Here is a 19,983-nt window from a genome sequence, read left to right on the forward strand (position 1 = left end):
TGCATTGCTACCACATGATTAGCTGATTAGATAATCGCATGGATGATTGTTGGTGTCAGATGATCTGGTTTAAGTATTTCTGTAACTGCTGATCTCCTGGGATTTTCACACACAACAGTCTCTAAAATTGTGCCAAAAACAAAAAAAACATCCAGTGAGCAGCAGTTCTGTGGACAGAAACTCCTTGTTAATGAGAGATGTCAACAGAGAATGACCAGACTGTTTAGAACTGGCAAAGTCTACGGTAACTCAGATAACCGCTCTGTAAAATTGTGGCGAGAAGAATTGCTGGTACTATTTTGGCGGCACGAGGGGGACCTACACAATACTTGGCAGGTGGTTTTAATGCTGTGGCTGATCTGTGTAAATCTGGATAATTTCGAATGCAAATTGTGCATTGATAAAGATAATCCATACCCTTTATCAATAATAATATTACCTTTAACTCTTGCATGCTGGCAAAGAGACAGGGTTATCTGGGGTGTTTTTTAAGTCTAGAGGTACCAAGTTGGGAGCCAGCTCACGGACCCATCCATGCATTCTACTTAAGTCAAGTCATTTTTATTTGTGTAGCGCCTTTCACAGCACACATTATTTCAAAGCAGCTTTACAGAAGATCAGGCACTAACAAGATAAAACTGTAATGTATATGAGTCATCATTGTGTAATTAGTTAAAATACGATAGTGAATTGTGTTTAAAAATAAGTAATTAAAGAATAATTGCATTTATAGCCCCAGTGAGCAAGCTGAAAGCAACTCTGGCAAGGGACACAAAACTTCATAAGATGTTGGTTAATGGGAGAAAAATAACCTTGGGAGAAACCAGACTCACTGTGGGGGCCAGTTCCCCTCTGGCTAACATCATGAATTTAATGCCAATATTACTTATGTATAGTGCAAGTCATGGTTTACAATTATTAAACTAAGTAAGTGTTAAGGGTCAGTGTTTAAACAAAGATTTTGTATGAACTTTAAGATTTATGACCAATGTCTTTGATGTCCATCTTGGATTAACTGCTAGAAGTTCACATAGATGCAATTGTCTTTGTTAATTGGCTGATGAAGGCTTTTGTTGGCAATTGATAGTCTATGTATTCCATTTCAAGAGTGTAGTCCATTAATAGATTGAGGTGATGCAGGCAGAGATCAGTGAGGTGCATCACAGTTCAACCTGGCCGGTAATTTCGGTGTGGTCCATCTTAAATCCAAGGTTCAGGCAATGGCATGTGAAGTATCCCATGTCTTATGGTTGGAGATGGCATCAGTTCATCCTCTGAAGTCCATCATAATATACTGAATTGTTTGGCTGGCACCGGCTGCATTAAGTCATCATAACACAGCGACACATAGGAGTGGAGTCCAACACAAAGCAGGAATGGTGCTGGATCCAGCCAGTTCTGGTGACCTCAGGATAGGAGTCCCAAGGTTGAGATGGGGAAACAAATAAAATAATATTAGCATAGATGCCATTCAATTTATTGCAGAGATATTGTAACGAGGCAAGTTGGGATCCATCTGCGGTTGTTTATTTATAAGCAAAACACAAGTCGTACAGGCAAGGTCGAGGGCAGGCAAACAGAGAATATAGCAGGTAGGCAATAGAGTACCTAGAACAGGCAGAGGTCTGGGCAGGCAGCAAACAAACGTAGTACGGAACAGGCAAGAGGTAAACAAGGCAGGCAGCAAACTGACAGGGTCTAAGTAACAGGCTGGATCGGTACACAGAATAGCTAGTAAGGGAGTCAGAGAATAACTTGCTTGGTAATGTCGCCGGGGCAAACAAGACTTCGTAAAGAAGGACTAAACAGGCACAGTTAAAAAGGGTAGGGTAACACAAAACAGCTGGGGATTAATCAGACCTAGGTATGCGGGCAGAAGGGAAATGTAGTTTAAGTGATCAGAATTCGGGTGAAAGCGATCTCTGACGACTGAGGGAGGAGGCGCCTTCACCGGCGTTCGTGACAGAGCCCCCCCCTGTGAGCGGCTCCTGACGCGAAGACGCGACCTGCGTCGTGGTCTTCCCCGAGGTCGCGGGGCTGGTCTCTCCTGGTGGACCCGATGGAACTCGGCGATGAGGTTGGGGTCGAGGATGTCGCCGGCGTCGACCCAGGATCTCTCCTCCGGGCCGTACCCCTCCCAGTCCACCAGGTATTGGATCTGACCTCAGAGACGCCTGGAGTCAAGCAGGCTCCGCACCAGGAAGGCTTCTTTGCCGCCCACTACCAGGGGAAGGGGGGCCGTGGGTCACCTCCTCTTCAGCCCTTGGATCATCGGCCGGTTTCAATAGGGAGACATGGAAAGTGGGAGAGATACGATAATTAGCAGGGAGTTGTAAACGAAAGGTTACAGGATTAATTTTTCTTAAGATCTTAAAGGGGCCCACATACCTAGGACTGAGCTTCTGGCATGGTAGGCGGAGACGGAGGTCTCAAGTGGAAAGCCAAACCCATTGGCCTGGAGCGTATTCAGGGCCGGGGCGGCGGCCTGCTTGTACCTTGGAGCGGTTCATGGCCCGTTGTAGGTGGACATGGGCCTGTTCCCACACTGCCTCACTGCGCTGAAGCCAGTCGTTTACAGCCGGGACCTCAGAGGGTTCGCCGGACCAAGGGAAAAGAGGGGGTTGGTAGCCCAGGATGTACTGGAAGGGGGTCAGGTTGGTAGATGGTTTGAGCAGGGAGTTCTGGGCGTATTCGGCCCAAGGAAGGAATCTGCTCCAGTCAGACTGGTTGTGGTGGCAGTAGGTGCGTAGGAATCTGATGATCTCCTGGTTGAGTCTCTCTGTTTGCCCATGGACTGGGGGTGGTATCCTGAAGTAAAGCTTAGGTTGACGTTGAGGAGGCGGAAGAAAGCTTTCCATACCCGAGAGGTGAACTGGACCCCCGGTCGGAGACAATGTCCTCTGGCAGCCCGTAGAAGCGGAAAACAGGTACTGGAACAGGTGTTCAGCGGTTTCAAGGGCTGTGGGCAGTTTGGGCAGGGGTATTAGGCGACAAGCCTTAGAAAACCGGTCTATGACCGTGAGAATGGTGGTGTTTCCATGGGAGCTAGGTAGGTCGGTGTCAAAATCTACAGCAATGTGTGACCAGGGGCACTGGGGTACGGGCAGTGGCAGTAGGAGGCCATCCGGTGCTTGTTTAGGGGATTTGGTGAGGTTGCATGCGCGGCAACTCTTAACGAAGTCGGCGGCGTCTTCGGGTAGTGTCTCCCACCAGAAGCGGTTCCTTAGGAGTCGCATGGTTGCGGAGATGCCGGGGTGTCCTGAGTTCGGGGAGTTGTGCACCCAGTGGAGCGTCCTCTCCCGGAGATTGGGGGCATGAAGGTCCGGTCAAGTGGACACTCGGGTGGAGGCGGAGCTGTGGCATGGGCCTGGGTAATGTCGGACATGAGATCCCACTAGACTGGGGCTAGAATCAGTGCTGGGGGAACGATCGGTTCGGCAGAGGGACTTAGGGAGGTGGTTTCGTGCTGCCTGGAGAAGGAGTCGGCTTTGACGTTCTTGGACCCTAGGAGGTAGGAAATGGTGAAATTGAACCGGGTGAAGAACAGGGCCCACCTAGCCTGCCTGGGGTTGAGTCTCTTGGCAGATCGGAGATATTCGAGGTTTCGATGGTCGGTGAAGGGTGTCTGGCGCCCTCCAGCAAGTGGCACCACTCCTCCAGTGCAGCTTTCATGGCCAAGAGCTCCCGATTGCCGACGTCATAATTTTGTTCGGCCGAAGACAGTTTGCGGGAGAAGAAGGCACAGGGGAACAACTTTGGGGGGTCTCCCTGGCGCTGGGAGAGAATGGCTCCAATGCCTGTGTTAGAGGCGTCCACCTCCACCACGAAAGGGAGATCAGGATTGGGATGATGCAGGATGGAGGCAGAGGTAAAACGCTCCTTAAGCTGGGCGAAGGCCCGGAGGGCATCGGCGGACCAGTGGAGCTTGGTTCTCCCCCCCTTCAACATGGAGGTCAGAGGTGCGGCGACAGTACTAAAGCTACGGATGAACCGGCGGTAAAAGTTTGCGAACCCCAGGAAACGTTGGAGCTCCTTCACTGTGGTGGGTTGTGGCCACTCCAGGATGGCTCGCACCTTGCTGTCATCCATGGCCACCCCTTCCGGGCTGATGACATACCCCAGAAAGGCAACCGACTTCAAGTGGAACTCACACTTCTCAACTGGTGCGTGATCAGGTGTTTGAGGACCGTTCTCACGTGACAGATATGTTCCTCGAGCGAGTTGGAGTAGATCAAGATGTCATCGATGTACACGATCAGGCAGCGGTTGAGCAAGTCTCTGAACACCTCATTGACGAAAGACTGGAACACGGAGGGACTGTTGGACAATCCGAACGGCATCGCCAAATATTCATAATGGCCGCTGGTGGTGGATAAAGCGGTCTTTCACTCGTCCCCCTCTCGAATACGGATTAGGTTGTAGGCGCACCGCAAGTCCAGTTTGGTGTAGATTTTGGCGCTTCTCAGTTGTTCCAGGGCCGCGGGGACGAGTGGCAAGGGGTACCGGAACTTGACAGTGACATCGTTCAGACCCCGGTAGTCAATACACAGGCAGAGGGAGCCGTCCTTCTTGCCCACGAAGAAGAACCCGGCTGCCGCCGGAGAAGTGGAAGGTCGGATGAAGCCCTTGGCCAGTTCCTCCTCGATGTAAGTCTTCATGGCGAGGGACTCTGGTTCAGACAGGGGAAAGATCCGACCTCGGGCGGTGTGGCTCCTGGCTTGAGCTCAATGACGCAGTCGAAAGGTCTGTGAGGAGGCAGCTGGGATGCCTTGGTCTTGCTGAAGGCCTCCCTCAAATCGGCATATGCAGGAGGTATTTGGGTGGGTTGGTCGGGCGACCCCAGTATCTTTGCGGACCCCACGGTGGTGGGAAGAATAGGCCTTAAGCATTTTCCCGAGCACTCGCCAGGAGATGCGTGGGTTGTGAAGACGGATGACTGGATGGTGAGGGGAAGTTACAACGTGGAAGCGTATGGTCTCAGTGTGTAACACTCCCACCTGCAGGAAGAGGTTGGTGGTGGTGTGACTCACTTTGCCTGAACCCAAGGGACGTCCGTCTAGCACCGCCACTGTTAAAGGAGGACAGCAGGCCGTCAGGGATACGTTATGTTGCTTACAGAAATCAGCATCAATGAAGTTGCCCGCTGCTCCTGAATCAACCATAGCGTGGGCGCTTACACTGAAAGCCTGACTATGGAGCTCAATGGGTACCACTAGGCTGGTCTCAGTTAGGGTTGAGGAAAGCAATAAACTCACCCCGGGTCCTTGTGGTTCGGATGGTCGCGTCGGGCAGTTGGCCAGGAGGTGGCCGGCTAGACCGCAGTATAAGCAGAGGCGATGGGCGAGACGGCGCTCTCTCTCCTCCTGGGTCAGGTAAGTACGGTCGAGGTGCTGTCGAGGTGCTGTTGCGGGCTGCAGAACCAACCTGGCCCTTCGTCTGGAGTGGATGAGTTTGTCCACGCGGATCGCCAACGAGATGAATTGGTCCAACAGCACTCCCTCATCGCGACATGCCAGCTCTGACTGCAGTTCTGAGTTTAGCCCCTGGCGGAAGAGGAGTTTGAGTGTGCTCTCGAGCCAGCCGGTTTGAGTGGCGAGGGTGCGGAAAGTGAGAGCGTAGTCAGATGCTGAACGACTTCCTTGGCGGAGTGCCAGGAGCTGTTCCCCAGCGCTCTTGCCGCCTTCTGGATGGTCAAACACTTCAATTATACTCTGCATGAATGAGTCAAATGCGAACTGTGAATAACCCTGATTGGTCCAAATCGCGGTAGCCGAGTCGAGGGCTCTGCCTGTCAGCGCTGAGCTGACGAAGAGGATCTTGCTCTCGTCAGTCGGATATAGAGCCGGTTGTTGTGACAAAAAGTTGGAACACTGCATCACAAAGCCCCTGCACTTCGAGGGTGTTCTGTCGTATTTCTCCGGGAGTGCGAGTCGAGGGTTGGGCGCGGCTTGCGGAGGAGAGAAGGGCGCGGCTGCTAGGCTGGTCTGGTCCGTCGAGGGTGCGGGTGCTGGCGCGGAAGTGGGATGTTGCGAGGCTTGGACGACGCACATTATCTCCTCAATGGCTGACGTCAGCCGCCCGAGCTGATGTTGCTGTGCGGTCAGGAGGCTTGCCTGCGCGGAGAGTTCCTCGGACATGCGAGAGATTACCGCTGGATCGATGGACGGCGAAGTCTTCTGTAACGAGGACTCAGGCAAGTTGGGATCCATCTGCGGTTGTTTATAAGCAAAACACAAGTCGTACAGGCAAGGTCGAGGGCAGGCAAACAGAGAATATAGCAGGCAGGCAATAGAGTAACTAGAACAGGCAGAGGTCTGGGCAGGCAGCAAACAAACATAGTACGGAACAGGCAAGAGGTAAACAAGGCAGGCAGCAAACTGACAGGGTCTAAGTAACAGGCTGGATCGGTACACAGAATAACTAGTAAGGGAGTCAGAGAATAACTTGCTTGATAATGTCGCCGGGGCAAACAAGACTTTGCAAAGAAGGACTAAACAGGCACGGTTAAAAAGGGTAGGGTAACAAAACAGCTGGGGATTAATCAGACCTAGGTATGCGGGCAGAAGGGAAATGTAGTTTAAGTGATCAGAATTAGGGTGAAAGCGATCTCTGACGACTGAGGGAGGAGGCGCCTTCACCGGCGTTCGTGACAGATATAGATCATGATCAATGTTTCTAGTTCTGGCAAACCAAACTAAAGCAGCCTAATTGTGGGTTGAAGGATAAATTAGGTGTATGCCTAAATAAATGAGTCTTTAGTCTAGACTTAAACTGAGGGAGTGTGTCTGCATCTCAAACAGTAATAGGGAGACTATTCCATAGTTTAGGAGCCAAATATGAAAAGGATTTACCTCCTTTTGTGGATTGTGATATTCTAGGAACTATTAACAGGCTGGAATTTTGTGATCGTAATGAACGTGTTGGAATATAGTGAGGTAGAAGATCACTTAAGTACTGCGGAGCTAGACCATTCAAAGCTTTTTCTGTAGTTGGGGCTAATATGATCATATTTCTTGGTTCTCATTAGCACTCTGGCTGCTGCATTTTGAACCAATTGAAGTTTATTTATTGATCTTGCTGGACATCCTCCCAGTAATGCATTACAATAATCTAGTCTTGAGATCATGAACGCATGAATTAGTTTTTCGGCATCAGCAACCGAGTATGTCCCGTAATTTAGCAATATTTCTTCGGTGGAAGAATGCTGTTCTACAAACATTGTTCATTTGATTTTCAAAGGACAGATTGGTATCAAACATAACACTTAAGTTCTTCGCTGCTGAAGATGATGTAACAAAAAAATCCATCGAGAGTCAAAATATTTTAGCGGCTTATTTTTTTAGGTTTTTGGTACAATAATTAGTACCCCAGTTTTGTCGGAATTGAGTAGAAGGAAATTTCTGGCCATCCAATCTTTTATTTCAATTTGGTGAATTGTGAAATCTCATCAGGTTTTGAAGAAATATAAAGTTGAGTATCGTCGGCATAGCAGTGGAAACTTATTCCTCTATTCCTGATAATATCTGTGTGGCAGGGCGGAGGGCGGGGCCGGTTTGTGATTATACACACCCGGTCCCTTATCAGGCTAATCAAGCCTCCAAGAGGGACAAAGGCCGACTGCGGAGGATTGTGCGGGAGAGAGAGATAGTTTACGGACATGTCCGTCATATGTGTGTTTGTTGTCTTTTAAGTTTATAATTAAAATATTGTTTATAAAATCAAGCCGGTTCTCGCCTCCTCCTTTCCATTGACTGCTTTACAATCTGCCAGGGGAAGCATATACAAGGATAAAAGCAGAGGCCCTAAAACTGATCCCTGTGGCACTCCATACTTTGCTTTTGTTTGGTTTGACACTTCTTCATTTACATAAACAAAGTGGTAGCTGTCTACTAAACAGGACCTAAACCATGCTAATGCAACTCCACAAATGCCAACATAATTCTCTAGCCTATTCAAGAGAATGTTGTGATCTATCGTGTCGAATGCAGCACTAAGATCTAAAAGCACTAGAAGTGAAATTCAGCTGTGATCAGATGATAAGAGCAAGTCATTTGTAACTCTGATAAGTGCATAGATGGAGAAGAAAAGGTGCAAATTAACTGCAAAGGACTTGAGAAGAATTAAACGTGAAGCTACCAGGAACCCATTATCCTCCAATGCTACCATATTCCAGAACTGCAACCTACCTGGAGTGTCCAGAAGTACAAGGTGCCAAGTGCTCAGAGACATGGCCAAGGTCAAGAAGGCTGAAACACGACCACCACTGAATATATTCACAAGTTGAAGCATCAAGATTGGGCAAAGAAATACATGAAGACAGATTTTTCAAAGGTTTTATGGACAGATGAAATGAGTGACTCTTGATGGACCAGATGGATGGGCCTGTGGCTGGATCACTAATGGACACAGGGCACCACAAGTCAGGTGCCATCAAGGTGGAGGAGGGGTACTTGTACTGGTATGTACGCTATCATTCACGATGAGGTAGTTGGACCTTTTTGAGTTGAAGATGGACTGGGGGTGCCTGGGTAGCTCAGTAGCTCAGCCAAGATGCTGGCTACCACCCCTGGAGTTTGTTAGTTCGCTAGTTCAAATCCCAGGACAGCTGAGTGACTCCAGCCAGATCTCCTAAGCAACCAAATAGGCCTGGTCGCTAGGGAGGGTAGAGTCACATTGGGTAACCTGCTTGTTGTCACTATAATGTGGTTCCTTCTCAGTGGGGCACGTGGTGAGTGGATGGCATCATGTATGGCATCAACTCAACACGTACGTGAAGCCTCCTACATCTCCGTAGCAACACGCTCAACAAGCCATGTGATAAGATGTGTGGGTTGATGGTCTCAGATGCGGAGGCAGATGACACATGCATCCAAGATCTCCACAATGCTCCATCACATGCATCCAAGTACTCCACTGCTTGGCTAGTCAGCAAGGACCTCAAAGATGCCTAAATAACCTGATTAAAATTGTACTGAGAACTTGTGGGCCCTTCTCAAATTTGAGATTTACTTTTCCGTCGCACAGAAGGCAAATGCAAAATCTGGGTTAAGAAGCCCACCTTCATCGAGTGTTCGTACCATTCAGCCGAAGGCGGCATTCACAAAAGCAAGCTAATGACAGCATTTGGGAGGTTGAGTTGATCGTGAACAGATCTAGAAACTGACAGACTCCATGGAATGAAGGCTCATGGCAGTTATTGAAAAGAAGGGTGGCTATACTGAAAAGTATTGAAAGCCTAAAAATGTTTTTTAATTGTCATTTTGTGTTACTTATTTGTTGCACCTACTCTAAAAATTGAGAATAAACAATTGAGTTGGGAGAAATTCTCCTTGTAGCTGCCTAATAATTGTGCACACTAATAGTTGCCTAATAATTGTCTACACTTATATATTTCCCGGATCAAGAGGAATAAATTTGCCTGATAATTGGGCACACAGTGTATTACAGCCAGTGAAATTGGCAGAGAAAGGGTTACTCCGTTCTGCATAGTTGCCAAAAGAATGTCAATATATAATTGAGCAACCAACTAAAATGAACAAAACATTTTTAATGTAAGCATGCTACTCACCAAAGAATTTTCTTTTTACAAAATGTACAATCCTGTAAAAAGTTCATCATGAGTAAGTGACCTAAAACTGTATTTTGAACTTTAGGGTGGGGCATCTTTTTATCACTTTGTTGGACCAAGGGATGTTCCTCCTCGATATTTTCACTTGGTTTTCTCCCCCTTGATCGTGTTTTGTCATTGGTCCAGGGGTTGTCAGGAGTTACAAGGGGGGAAAAGGAAAGTCTAGGGGGACAGTCCCCCCGTAGACTGTAATCTACCCTGTCTTGTTTTTTAGAAAAGAGTGTAGGCCTATATATATATATATTAGGGATGCAAATTATCGATTAATTAATTAATCATTAGTTGATTAACCTTATCGATCGATTAACGATTAACTGATAAGCGGCTATTTTCCTGAGAATGTAAATTTCTCACAGTATCAATAGTGTCTTTAACATAAAAAGTATATTGCTTATATACTGAATAAAAATACAGGCTATATTGCTCAATTGATGTTTTATTATAACAGTTGGGACAGATAATGGCATTTATGTATTTTAACAAAATAAATTATGCACAGAAAATTAAAATACATAAAAAAATAATTGTGCACTGGTTCACCTCTTGCGATTTAATTTTACTTGCGACAGTAAAATTAGAGGGCGTGCCTTGGAACAGTCAAATTAAGATATAGGCTACCTCTCCTGAAACAAAAACATTCCTGTCTCAATGTGTTTTGAATAGGCTCCTGACCTAGACCCCTATATTTTTGTTCAAGAAAATAAGCATATTAACATGGTCAGGAGTAAGTCGTGTGCGCAGCCTGTTTACAGTGAGGCCAGCTGCTGAGAATACACGTTCAGATGGGACAGACGTGCCCGGTATGCACAGATATCGTCGTGCCACATTTGCCAGCCTCGGAAATCTTCCTTCATTGAATCCCTCACCATCAGTGGTGCTAACTGGCATCATATCTTTTTCGATCATGCCGCAAATCCTCTGAGTAATGCCCTCCGCTTTCCTGTGGTCACATACTCGCCTTCCCACCACAGCAGCGATTGTAGGTTGTGAAGACGACAGACTTCCTCCCTGCAACACGGCTGCATGCAAGTTAAGAAGGTGGTATCTTAACGAACTCGTAGAGCTGTTGTACTTAATTGTAGTACCGCAGAGTTTACATTTGGCATCTTTGTCATCATTAATTAATTTGAAATGCTCCCACACTCCACTCCGTTTTGACCGCCTCATGTTCGTTTCTTTTTTGCCGCATCAAGTTTTTGTCGGGGCTCTCGCGAGTCGCCGCCAGTGAGAATCTCGTGTCACGTTCGCAATGCCGATAATTAATTTAATTTAATCGAGTAAATTCTTGTCGACAATTAATCGATAATCGATTAACTGTTTACATCCCTAATATATATATATATATATATATATATATATATATATATATATATATATATATATATATATATATATATATACACATTTTGGGGGATATGGACAGCAGAAAACTTCTGTCATTTTTGAGTGTGAAATAAAGTAATCCAGAAACATGCCATATTGTAGCAAACATTACGATATGGTAAGCTTACAAACAGTTACTGTGCTAAAACAAAAAACAAAAAAAAACCTATATGCAGCGCAACAAACAAAACCGAACAAAGGGGTCTTGAGATGCGTTTTTAAAAATGTAGTTTTTTTTTTACAACAACTTTAAAAAAAACTAGCAACTTGCTATAGGCAGCAATGTCATCAATAAATACGTATACATTTAAAAATAAACCTGACAAAGATTCTGAAAGTGTCTTACACCGTGTCTGTTAAAATGAGATCCCATATTAATATACTTTACAGTAACACCAAATGTAGTATTTTGTGATATTTTGGCAAAAACTATGCTACCGCTGTCATTTTTGAGTTGAATCGGGGTTGTCCCCAAAATATTATGTCACAAAATAACATAAATTCAGAAACCTCACATGTGAGCATTATGGCAGGGGAAAACAATAGCACATATGAATCACTTTTACAGCAAAAGCCAGGTATTTTCCCAGATGTTAACGAAAGTTTCTGTATCTCTCTTGTCATGTCGCTCACGTCGTCTTCGCAATGACGTCACATGAGACACGCCCAGCCTCTTCCTCACTGCGGACTGAAGTCGGAAACACAAGTTCAACCGCATCTTTTATGTACCGTTAGCCGAATACCATTACTCTGCTACCGAGCCGAAGCAAGGTGGCCAGATACCAAAAAATACAAAAAAGAACAGGACATGGCGAAAACGTACGACTATCTGTTTAAACTGCTGCTCATCGGGGATAGCGGAGTGGGCAAGACGTGCCTGCTGTTTCGATTCAGCGAGGACGCGTTCAACACCACTTTTATCTCCACTATAGGTCAGTTTATCCCACTGCGACTGTTTGATTCACATGTAAACATGACAGGTATGCGATTGTGTAGTTTTATAGAAGAGTTGAGTCGGCGGTTATCGAGATGCATGGATGTTTAGGTGGTCTGTGACAGGAAGAGGCCGTGGCTGCTGTTTGACAGTCTCTCCACTGAGTTGTTCATCATCCACATGTCGTTTATTAGCATTTTGAAACACAGCGCCGATGTTTCATATTTAAAAAGTCAGAATCAGTCGCCATATTCTGTTTAATCTGAAAATATAAAAAGACACCAGAATATGCTGTATTAGTAGATCTAGCTAGCATGATGGCAGTCTGGTTAGCTGTGTGCTAGCAGTGTGGTTAGAGAGACCCCTCCATGGTTTTAGATTAAACTTTCACTGCTAAAAGAAGCCAAAGACTAGCAAAACTGAGTACTTTAATAACATGCATGGGATTTGTATGCAGATGTCTTATCTCATGTCTTCATCTAATGTTGTTTGTTTCCAGTGTAATGCTGATGTTCATTATACTTAAGTTTACTTGCCTTACTTACTAATTGACATTACCACTGTTCTGCCTTGAAGAAGCAAATCTTGTCTCTGAAGTTAGAAGGCCTATAATGAAACATTCAAAATGAAAGTTTTAGTCTTAGAATGTACACTTATACATCATAAAGCAGGTATACATACACAAAGTGTGGATGAAGACACTAGGCTGTCCCTCCGCCTTATAGTTATTGATCACATGTTACTTGTCATAGTGTTTTTGACAATGCTTTTTAGGTAGGCCTATCTGCACCATGGTCCTATACTTCATTTCCTGTGTGAAAACTGAGCAAGAGTTCATTGACCTTTTGTCATTGTTATGCCACAGACTTCCCCTATTGACATGGACAATGCTGCTGTGTCACTTCCTGTCCCATGTCCTGTCCGAGCTTTCATTGATGGCACGATTGTATAGCTCTGCTGGTATACTTTATAGACTGCCAAGTTGTCTCTTAATTGCCATAACTTGGATCATGTTCCGTTGCGACTGAATGCAACAAGTTTAGGTACATTTGTCTTTAGCATAGAGATGGACCCATATTGGTTTGTAATATCTGATACGATACTGATTATTTTTGTTTTTAAGTGTTCGATAACCAATATGCAAAACCGATGTTTTGTTTTATTTCTGCTTTTAGGCACATTATCAACTTAATCATTTATCACTGCTTTACAAAACTAATATTCCACACAGTCTGCAAATAATTCATTTGATATGTATACACTTGTTCAAAGCCCCTCACTAAGTTAATATTTAAAATGGAAAGTCTTTTGTGTCCCACTTTATTGGTAAACCTGAGATTAAAGAACAGGTTACTGATTAAGTGGAAAAGTGTAAATATCTGTGAAAATGATTGGTCAAACCGATTATCGGTCCATCTCTACTTTAGCAACAATGCAGCTATTTGGTTGGCCTTTGACCTGAAGGAGCAACACCAAATTCTCTCTAGCAAGTCAGTCCACTGTTGACCATGTTTGGAAAGCTCTCAGGAGGCTATTTCCAGTCATGACATTGCAGCTCCTATCTACTTGGATGGGGAAAGACCAAAATCAAAAAAAATGGTTGGTCAAGATTATGATCAAAATACATATTTCAAATCAGCAATAAAATTTGACAATACTGGAATCATAAATTGATTCTTTACCTCATATTTTGCTAAAAAACTCAATTTGTACAGCTTGTAAAGTTAATGCGCATGCACATTCTCAAGTTGATTGACAGGCGATGTCTGTATCTAAAAGGTGATTGGATATTTTACCTGTAAGGTGGGACTTCCTTTCTTCATCCGTTGACCAATGGGTGCTCAGAGCTCCTTGGTTGGGTGTTCCAATTTCTCCAGATAATTTTAATAGAAGTGGCCCATTTCTACTAAATAGTCTATGGTGACACTGATTAGCTCAGGCATGTGTTACACCATTCTGACCTTTGTACGCATTCCGTCACTATGGATACACCATGAAATCGTGCTAATGCACCTGTTCCCTTTTCAGTGGAAAGAGTTTGGCTGGGTGTTCTGAGATGAGTCAGTTTCACAATGTGTCATCATAGGACTGTTTACCATTGCATTCATATTAATACTGTTGTAAGACTATATTAATAATTTTTGTATTCACTAATATTGCAGGAATTGACTTCAAAATCAGAACAATAGAGCTTGATGGGAAGAAAATCAAGCTTCAGATCTGGTAAGAAGTATAGCATCTCAGGATTACACAGTATATAATATTATGTGCACAGACAATATTTAAAAATGTCTGCTTTTTTGCTGTAAAGGGATACAGCAGGACAGGAGAGGTTTAGAACCATTACCACTGCATATTATAGAGGAGCAATGGTAAGATTTTGTTTTTTATTCTTCCAACTAAAAAATTTTAGGTTATCATATATTTGCCATTTGTTATACTTAATACACTCCTGTCTATCCCTTAGGGAATTATGCTGGTATATGATATCACAAATGAGAAATCTTTTGACAACATCAAGAACTGGATCAGGAACATTGAGGAGGTGAGAAAAAGATACACCTGTTACTGATTTCCTACATCAGTGACTTGAAACTAATGGTATGACAACTTTGCTTTAGTGATCTGTGGTTTCAATTCCCCCTCTGTTTCCTCAGCATGCATCATCAGACGTGGAACGGATGGTACTGGGAAATAAATGTGACATGAATGATAAGAGACAAGTTTCAAAAGAAAGAGGGGAAAAGGTATTACTATGATTTTTACTATGAAATTGCTGTTTCTCTTCTGTAAATAAGTGAGAGCTAAGAAAATCCCTGAACAAGCGAATATGTAAATAATGCTGATGTGTGTATATAAACAGTTCCCTTTTTTTTTTTTTTGTATAGTTGGCTATTGATTATGGAATAAAGTTCCTGGAAACCAGTGCAAAATCCAGCACAAATGTCGAAGAGGTGGGTCACATTTTCTTATTGAAACAGGTCTTTTTCTTTTGTTGCACCAATCTAATAAATTTTAGTGTGCAAGAATTGCATGTTTCATGATGTTTAATCTAATCTAGTGTCGTGGTTCTGTTTTCTTCAATGCTAGGCCTTTGTCACCCTTGCTAGAGACATCATGACCAGACTAAACAGAAAAATGGTGAGAATGCTAAGATCATATAGAAAAATGTTTCTAATCGTATCTAAGACAACTGATTAGCTTACCACACACTGACTCAGAATGCAAAAGTGCAAACTTGAAGAGTTCATATTATTAAAATGTCTACTCATATCTAGAATACCTTTAACTGTCTATCTGGGCTGATGACAGTAAACGCTTCAATGAAACATCTGCCTTTATCTCGAACACTAATGATGAATGGATTCTTGTTTGCTTGACTGTTTGCCTTCAGAATGAGAATAACCCTGCTGGAGGTGGAGGAGGAGTGAAAATCACAGAGAATCGATCCAAGAAGCCCAGCTTTTTCCGCTGCACTTTGCTCTAACCCAGTAACGTCTGCAGCCTCAGTGTGTGAATGTTTTCATTTCTCTATGTTTGTTTGAGCGCAGTGTGTTTGTGGCAGGGTTCACTCTACCACTAAACCTTCAGCTGTTAGCTGCTGCTGAGAGCACTGGACTTCAGCCTGCCTCATGTATACACACTGATGGCTAGAAAGAGTATGGCAGACTCTTTTGAGCTGTTCCCAAAAAGTCCTTTTAAACCAAATTTCCATAAACCTCGCCAAACACCTTTAACCTCGCAACCTGGATCAGTCCCCTTTTTAGTGTAGCTTGATTTGAATTCATCACATGCAGTAAAATTATAGTTATATTGATTTTTATAGTGATTTGCTGTGTAGCAGCATTTAATGAAGGAAGGTATATGAAAGAGATTACAGACTATTAAACTCCTGCTGTGCAGTTTTTGGCAATAAAGACTGTGGACCCAAAGTAGCAACTGATGAACCTGATGGTTTAACAGATAAATATTGGTTAAATTGAAGGAAATGCAATATAATTCTTTTGAACGTCATTTTTTTAATGTTATATTTAAAGTCACCAATTTTATACGTAGTTTAATAAATTTTCTTAAGGTTAATTTTCTTTAATAATAATTTTTGTTACTGCTCTAAAGCCACAATAAACTATGGAATCAAAGCAACGTTCCATAGTTTGCAGTCTTCCCCCTTTGCATGATCTTACGTTATTAACCTTACATGACCAAAGTAAAAACAAACAAAAAATCAAAACTGGTCAAAATTATTTTCATTCTTTCTTTGATCTTAATCACTCGTAAATTACGTAAAAAAACACACAAAAAAACAAAAAACATCCTTTTCGTATTGCTTGTTGAAGCAGCAGCTAGCTATGCCTCAGCTAGGCCCTGTATATTAGAATATGCAGTATACAGTATTACATTTACTAATGGTATTATATTTTTTTACTCTACCAACATAATCATCTTTTACTTACCACTGCGTATAAACCACAAGGCATGTTAACTTGTGCTTGTGTGAGATTCATTGATTTATTGTTAATACTTATTTTATAACTCAGTTTAATGGCATCACAGTATTCTGTATTTTGTCTTTTTTAATTCCCTCTTTTATAAGACTCGGTGTGAAATTGTGTAGTGTTTACAGTACTACTTGCAATAGTATCTTTTTTTATGTATGTCATGCACTGTTATCTGTGTGTGTGTGTGGCTCTCTTGTAGAGCCTCCTCACTTCATAAACCACTGATCCTCCTTGTGAAATTGTCTCAATCGCTCAAAAAAGAGTGCTAGGTTGTACAAGCCTTAATGTGTTATTTGGTTGTTAAAGTGTTTACTCCTGTCACTTTATTAGGTTTTACCAGGCCCAGATTGAATCTACAGACTTTTGCATTTTCTGGAATTCCTTTGAATTAATTATATTAAACCTCTTTTTGGTAGCTTAAGGCATAATCAAATTAGCCAAAATAATCAATAAATGAAGACGCAAGGGGTGGGAGGGAAAGGCGTTACAACTCTGAAATCTGTTGCTTTCAATGTGCAGATTCAATGCTGGCCTGGTTATTTAAAATGCAAAAAGCAAAGAGTTCAAACCCGAAGACAGCCTATGGTGATTCAAGGGGAATTTGCAATCTCTTTAAGTTACTCAAAATTAATGAATGATTGACTCTGCTGTTTCTGTTAAAGGTTGTATGATTGCTCGAGTTCCATTGGGTATTGTGCATCTGTTTGACAGTTCCTGCTCAGAGGCTTGCTATTGCAAATGGCTCTGAAGTCTTGATTTGAATATGCATGCTGGCACATTTGCATATTTTACAATGAAACAGTGACAGCACTCAACCTCCCATATGAACATTTTATCGTCTGTTCTGTAATATGTCAGTGTTAACTGATTATGTAAAAAATTAAAATATCTTTTCTAAGTTATGCAGATGTGCTTTATTTTGACATTTTATCACATTATACAGAATAATATTTCCTATAATATTTTCTCTATTTGGACAAGGCAAATGCTAAGTCCATTACAAGATCAATGAGGTAATCAGATCACTAGTTATCTTTCCCTTTATTTTGAAGAAAATGGGATACTTCATATCTATAATATAGAGGTAGCCCCTTATTTCCCTTTGTTATTAACGGGTTTCATGATTAAAATAACACAAGCTTTCTTTTCTCATTAAAAATTTAAATGTCTGTTAGACATAAGTGAACAAGCTTTACTAGTGTACATTAGCTAGAAGTGTATTCCATACTGGAAAATAATTAGTAAAAAACAACACCAGAGTAAACATACTTTCCTTATACACTCTCACTAGTGCGCTCCTTCAGACGTCTTTATACTACAATTACTGTGATTGGCTAGTTGATTTTACAAACGTTCCATGATTGTCAGACGTCACTGGTGGGCGATGGTATTTCCGGTCTAACGCTACGTTAGGTTCATCGACGACGCCGGTAACTGTCAGGTAAGACTAGGACCAGATAAACATGGCTTTCTACACCAGATCCCTTCAGCATCTGCCAAGGATAACGATAAATGACGTACACCGAATAATTCAAGCGTCATCATCGGTTCCCAAGAGCAAGAGGGAAAAGGGTTTCAAGATATACGTCTCTTCATTCATTGAGAATTATGAAGGTAAGTTATGCTATGTCTTTAGCTAGCTGTAGCCCTAACGTTAGCGATGATGCTAGGTGACGTTAGGCTAGAAAGTAACCTTTACAAAATACTTATTAAACGATTAATTTTAGTTGTTGGTCACATGTGGTTTATTATATGTTCATTTTACTATCTGACATTGAATAAATGTATGGGCGTTTCTTCAACAAGGGGCACTTTTAGGCTTGTGAAGTTGAATAAAAAAACTTGTTCAGAAGTCACGTAACACCGTCTCATAAGTTTAAATTATTTGTCTAGTTTTAAGGTCTGTAAGAGGACAAACTTAGATTACAAGAGAAGTTATGAGACTGTGTTATTCTCATAACTAAGAAGTTATGAGTTATTCTGTTTTTAAATAACAGCATTGAAATGTCATTTCCACCATCTCAATGCTGTTATTTAAAAACAGAATAACTTATGTCAGTCAAGAATTGTCTAGGATCATTTTTGTAACTAGTTTTATCAGTTTTTCCACAATGTACAATAATTATACATTTGTCAATGAGATAAATTAACTGCCTAAGGACCAAACGGTGAACTGTACACCTGTCACACTCTGAAATTTAATACTGGTTTGGGCAAGAGCTTATTAGAAAATAAATGACTTGCATTTTTATATTAAGTAGAGCATGATCTCAGTAAATTGTGAATACATTTTTAATGTGTGATGAGAACTTTTAAATATTTTTTAAAAATGTGGGTGGTGATGGAAATGACAATGAATTAACGTGAATGTAGAGAAACAGTGGAGATGTTTATTAGAAAAACAATTAAACTCATCACACTCAGTAAACTCAATTCACAAAGCCATTAAACATAACCACAACTGTTTTTAGTGTAGTGCTGAGTTTGATGTATACAACTGATTTGTCTCACAGATGAGCGGTTACAGTGCATACTGTAAATAACTGACACAACTTATGGCAAGGCAAAAATATAAGCAATAAATGATGCAAAAAATTGAATTTTCATTCATCTAAATGAAATCAATTAATATAAAAGTATAATTTAGAAATAAAAATAATATTATAATCTAAATATAAAAAGTATTGTAATTTATTATAATATTATAATATAAAAAGTATTACACAAATCTACTCTTGCAATCCATATCAATTGTACTTTGGTCATATTTTTAAAAAATGACATTTTTGGTTACAAAGTACATAAAAGTGCCCGTAGTCTAAGAATCACCCATATACTAATGACTTGTGTTGTTCATTTACATGTATTGACAGTATTTGGTTATCCCCAGTATCAAGTAAAGACAGACAGGGAGAGTCAGCATCCGTGCTACCTGTCATAGATCTTTGAGGAAACATGAGAAACCTCACACCATCAGAGTAGGATGAAAGACAGTTCAGTTGTTCGGCTGATCCAACCAGTTCTGTTCCAGTTATGTTCTGGGGCTTCAATTTGGCAATGATGGGTTAAACTGGCAAACAAATGTATAATTACCTAAACAAGTTGAACATCTTAGACAACTATCTAGCTAGCCAAACGTTTGAAGTAGGTAACAATATGATGACACTTGCCTGCCCTATTCAATAGTATCCAGCTGCAGACCCGCAGCACCACCAGTTTCAGGACCCCAGTTTCAGAACCCCAGCGCCAGAACCTGAAGTGAGGGGCGGAGCTTACGTTCTAAACCGAGTAGCGCCACCTAACGTTTTGGAGAGTACTTTGCTTTTATTACAAAGCGAAACATCATACTTTATCATGTATGTTATAATGATTCTTTAAGGTACAGTACAATAAGCATTTTAAAACATTGATCTTGTGTAATATAATTGTATATAGTTATCCGTTTCATTGTATTATGAGAGTTACTTCCTGATCATGATGGTGAAAAAAATGCTTGAAACTTATGGGCATTTTATATAAAATATACTTTATTTCACAAG

General features: G+C 42.1%; 1 protein-coding gene across 1 annotated transcript; it reads left to right on the forward strand.

The window, feature by feature from the left end:
- The first annotated feature begins 11,455 nt into the window (after positions 1 to 11,455).
- LOC127644668 (ras-related protein Rab-8B) lies at positions 11,456 to 17,337 on the forward strand. The gene is made up of 8 exons (XM_052127978.1): positions 11,456 to 11,943; positions 14,108 to 14,168; positions 14,257 to 14,317; positions 14,413 to 14,490; positions 14,603 to 14,692; positions 14,834 to 14,899; positions 15,036 to 15,086; positions 15,340 to 17,337. The coding sequence occupies exons 1-8, from the start codon at positions 11,667 to 11,669 to the stop codon at positions 15,430 to 15,432; spliced, it is 777 nt and encodes a 258-aa protein (XP_051983938.1). The 5' UTR covers positions 11,456 to 11,666; the 3' UTR covers positions 15,433 to 17,337.
- The last annotated feature ends 2,646 nt before the right edge of the window (positions 17,338 to 19,983 follow it).

This window comes from Xyrauchen texanus, chromosome 1 (assembly GCF_025860055.1).
Source record: "Xyrauchen texanus isolate HMW12.3.18 chromosome 1, RBS_HiC_50CHRs, whole genome shotgun sequence".
NCBI lineage: Eukaryota > Metazoa > Chordata > Actinopteri > Cypriniformes > Catostomidae > Xyrauchen > Xyrauchen texanus.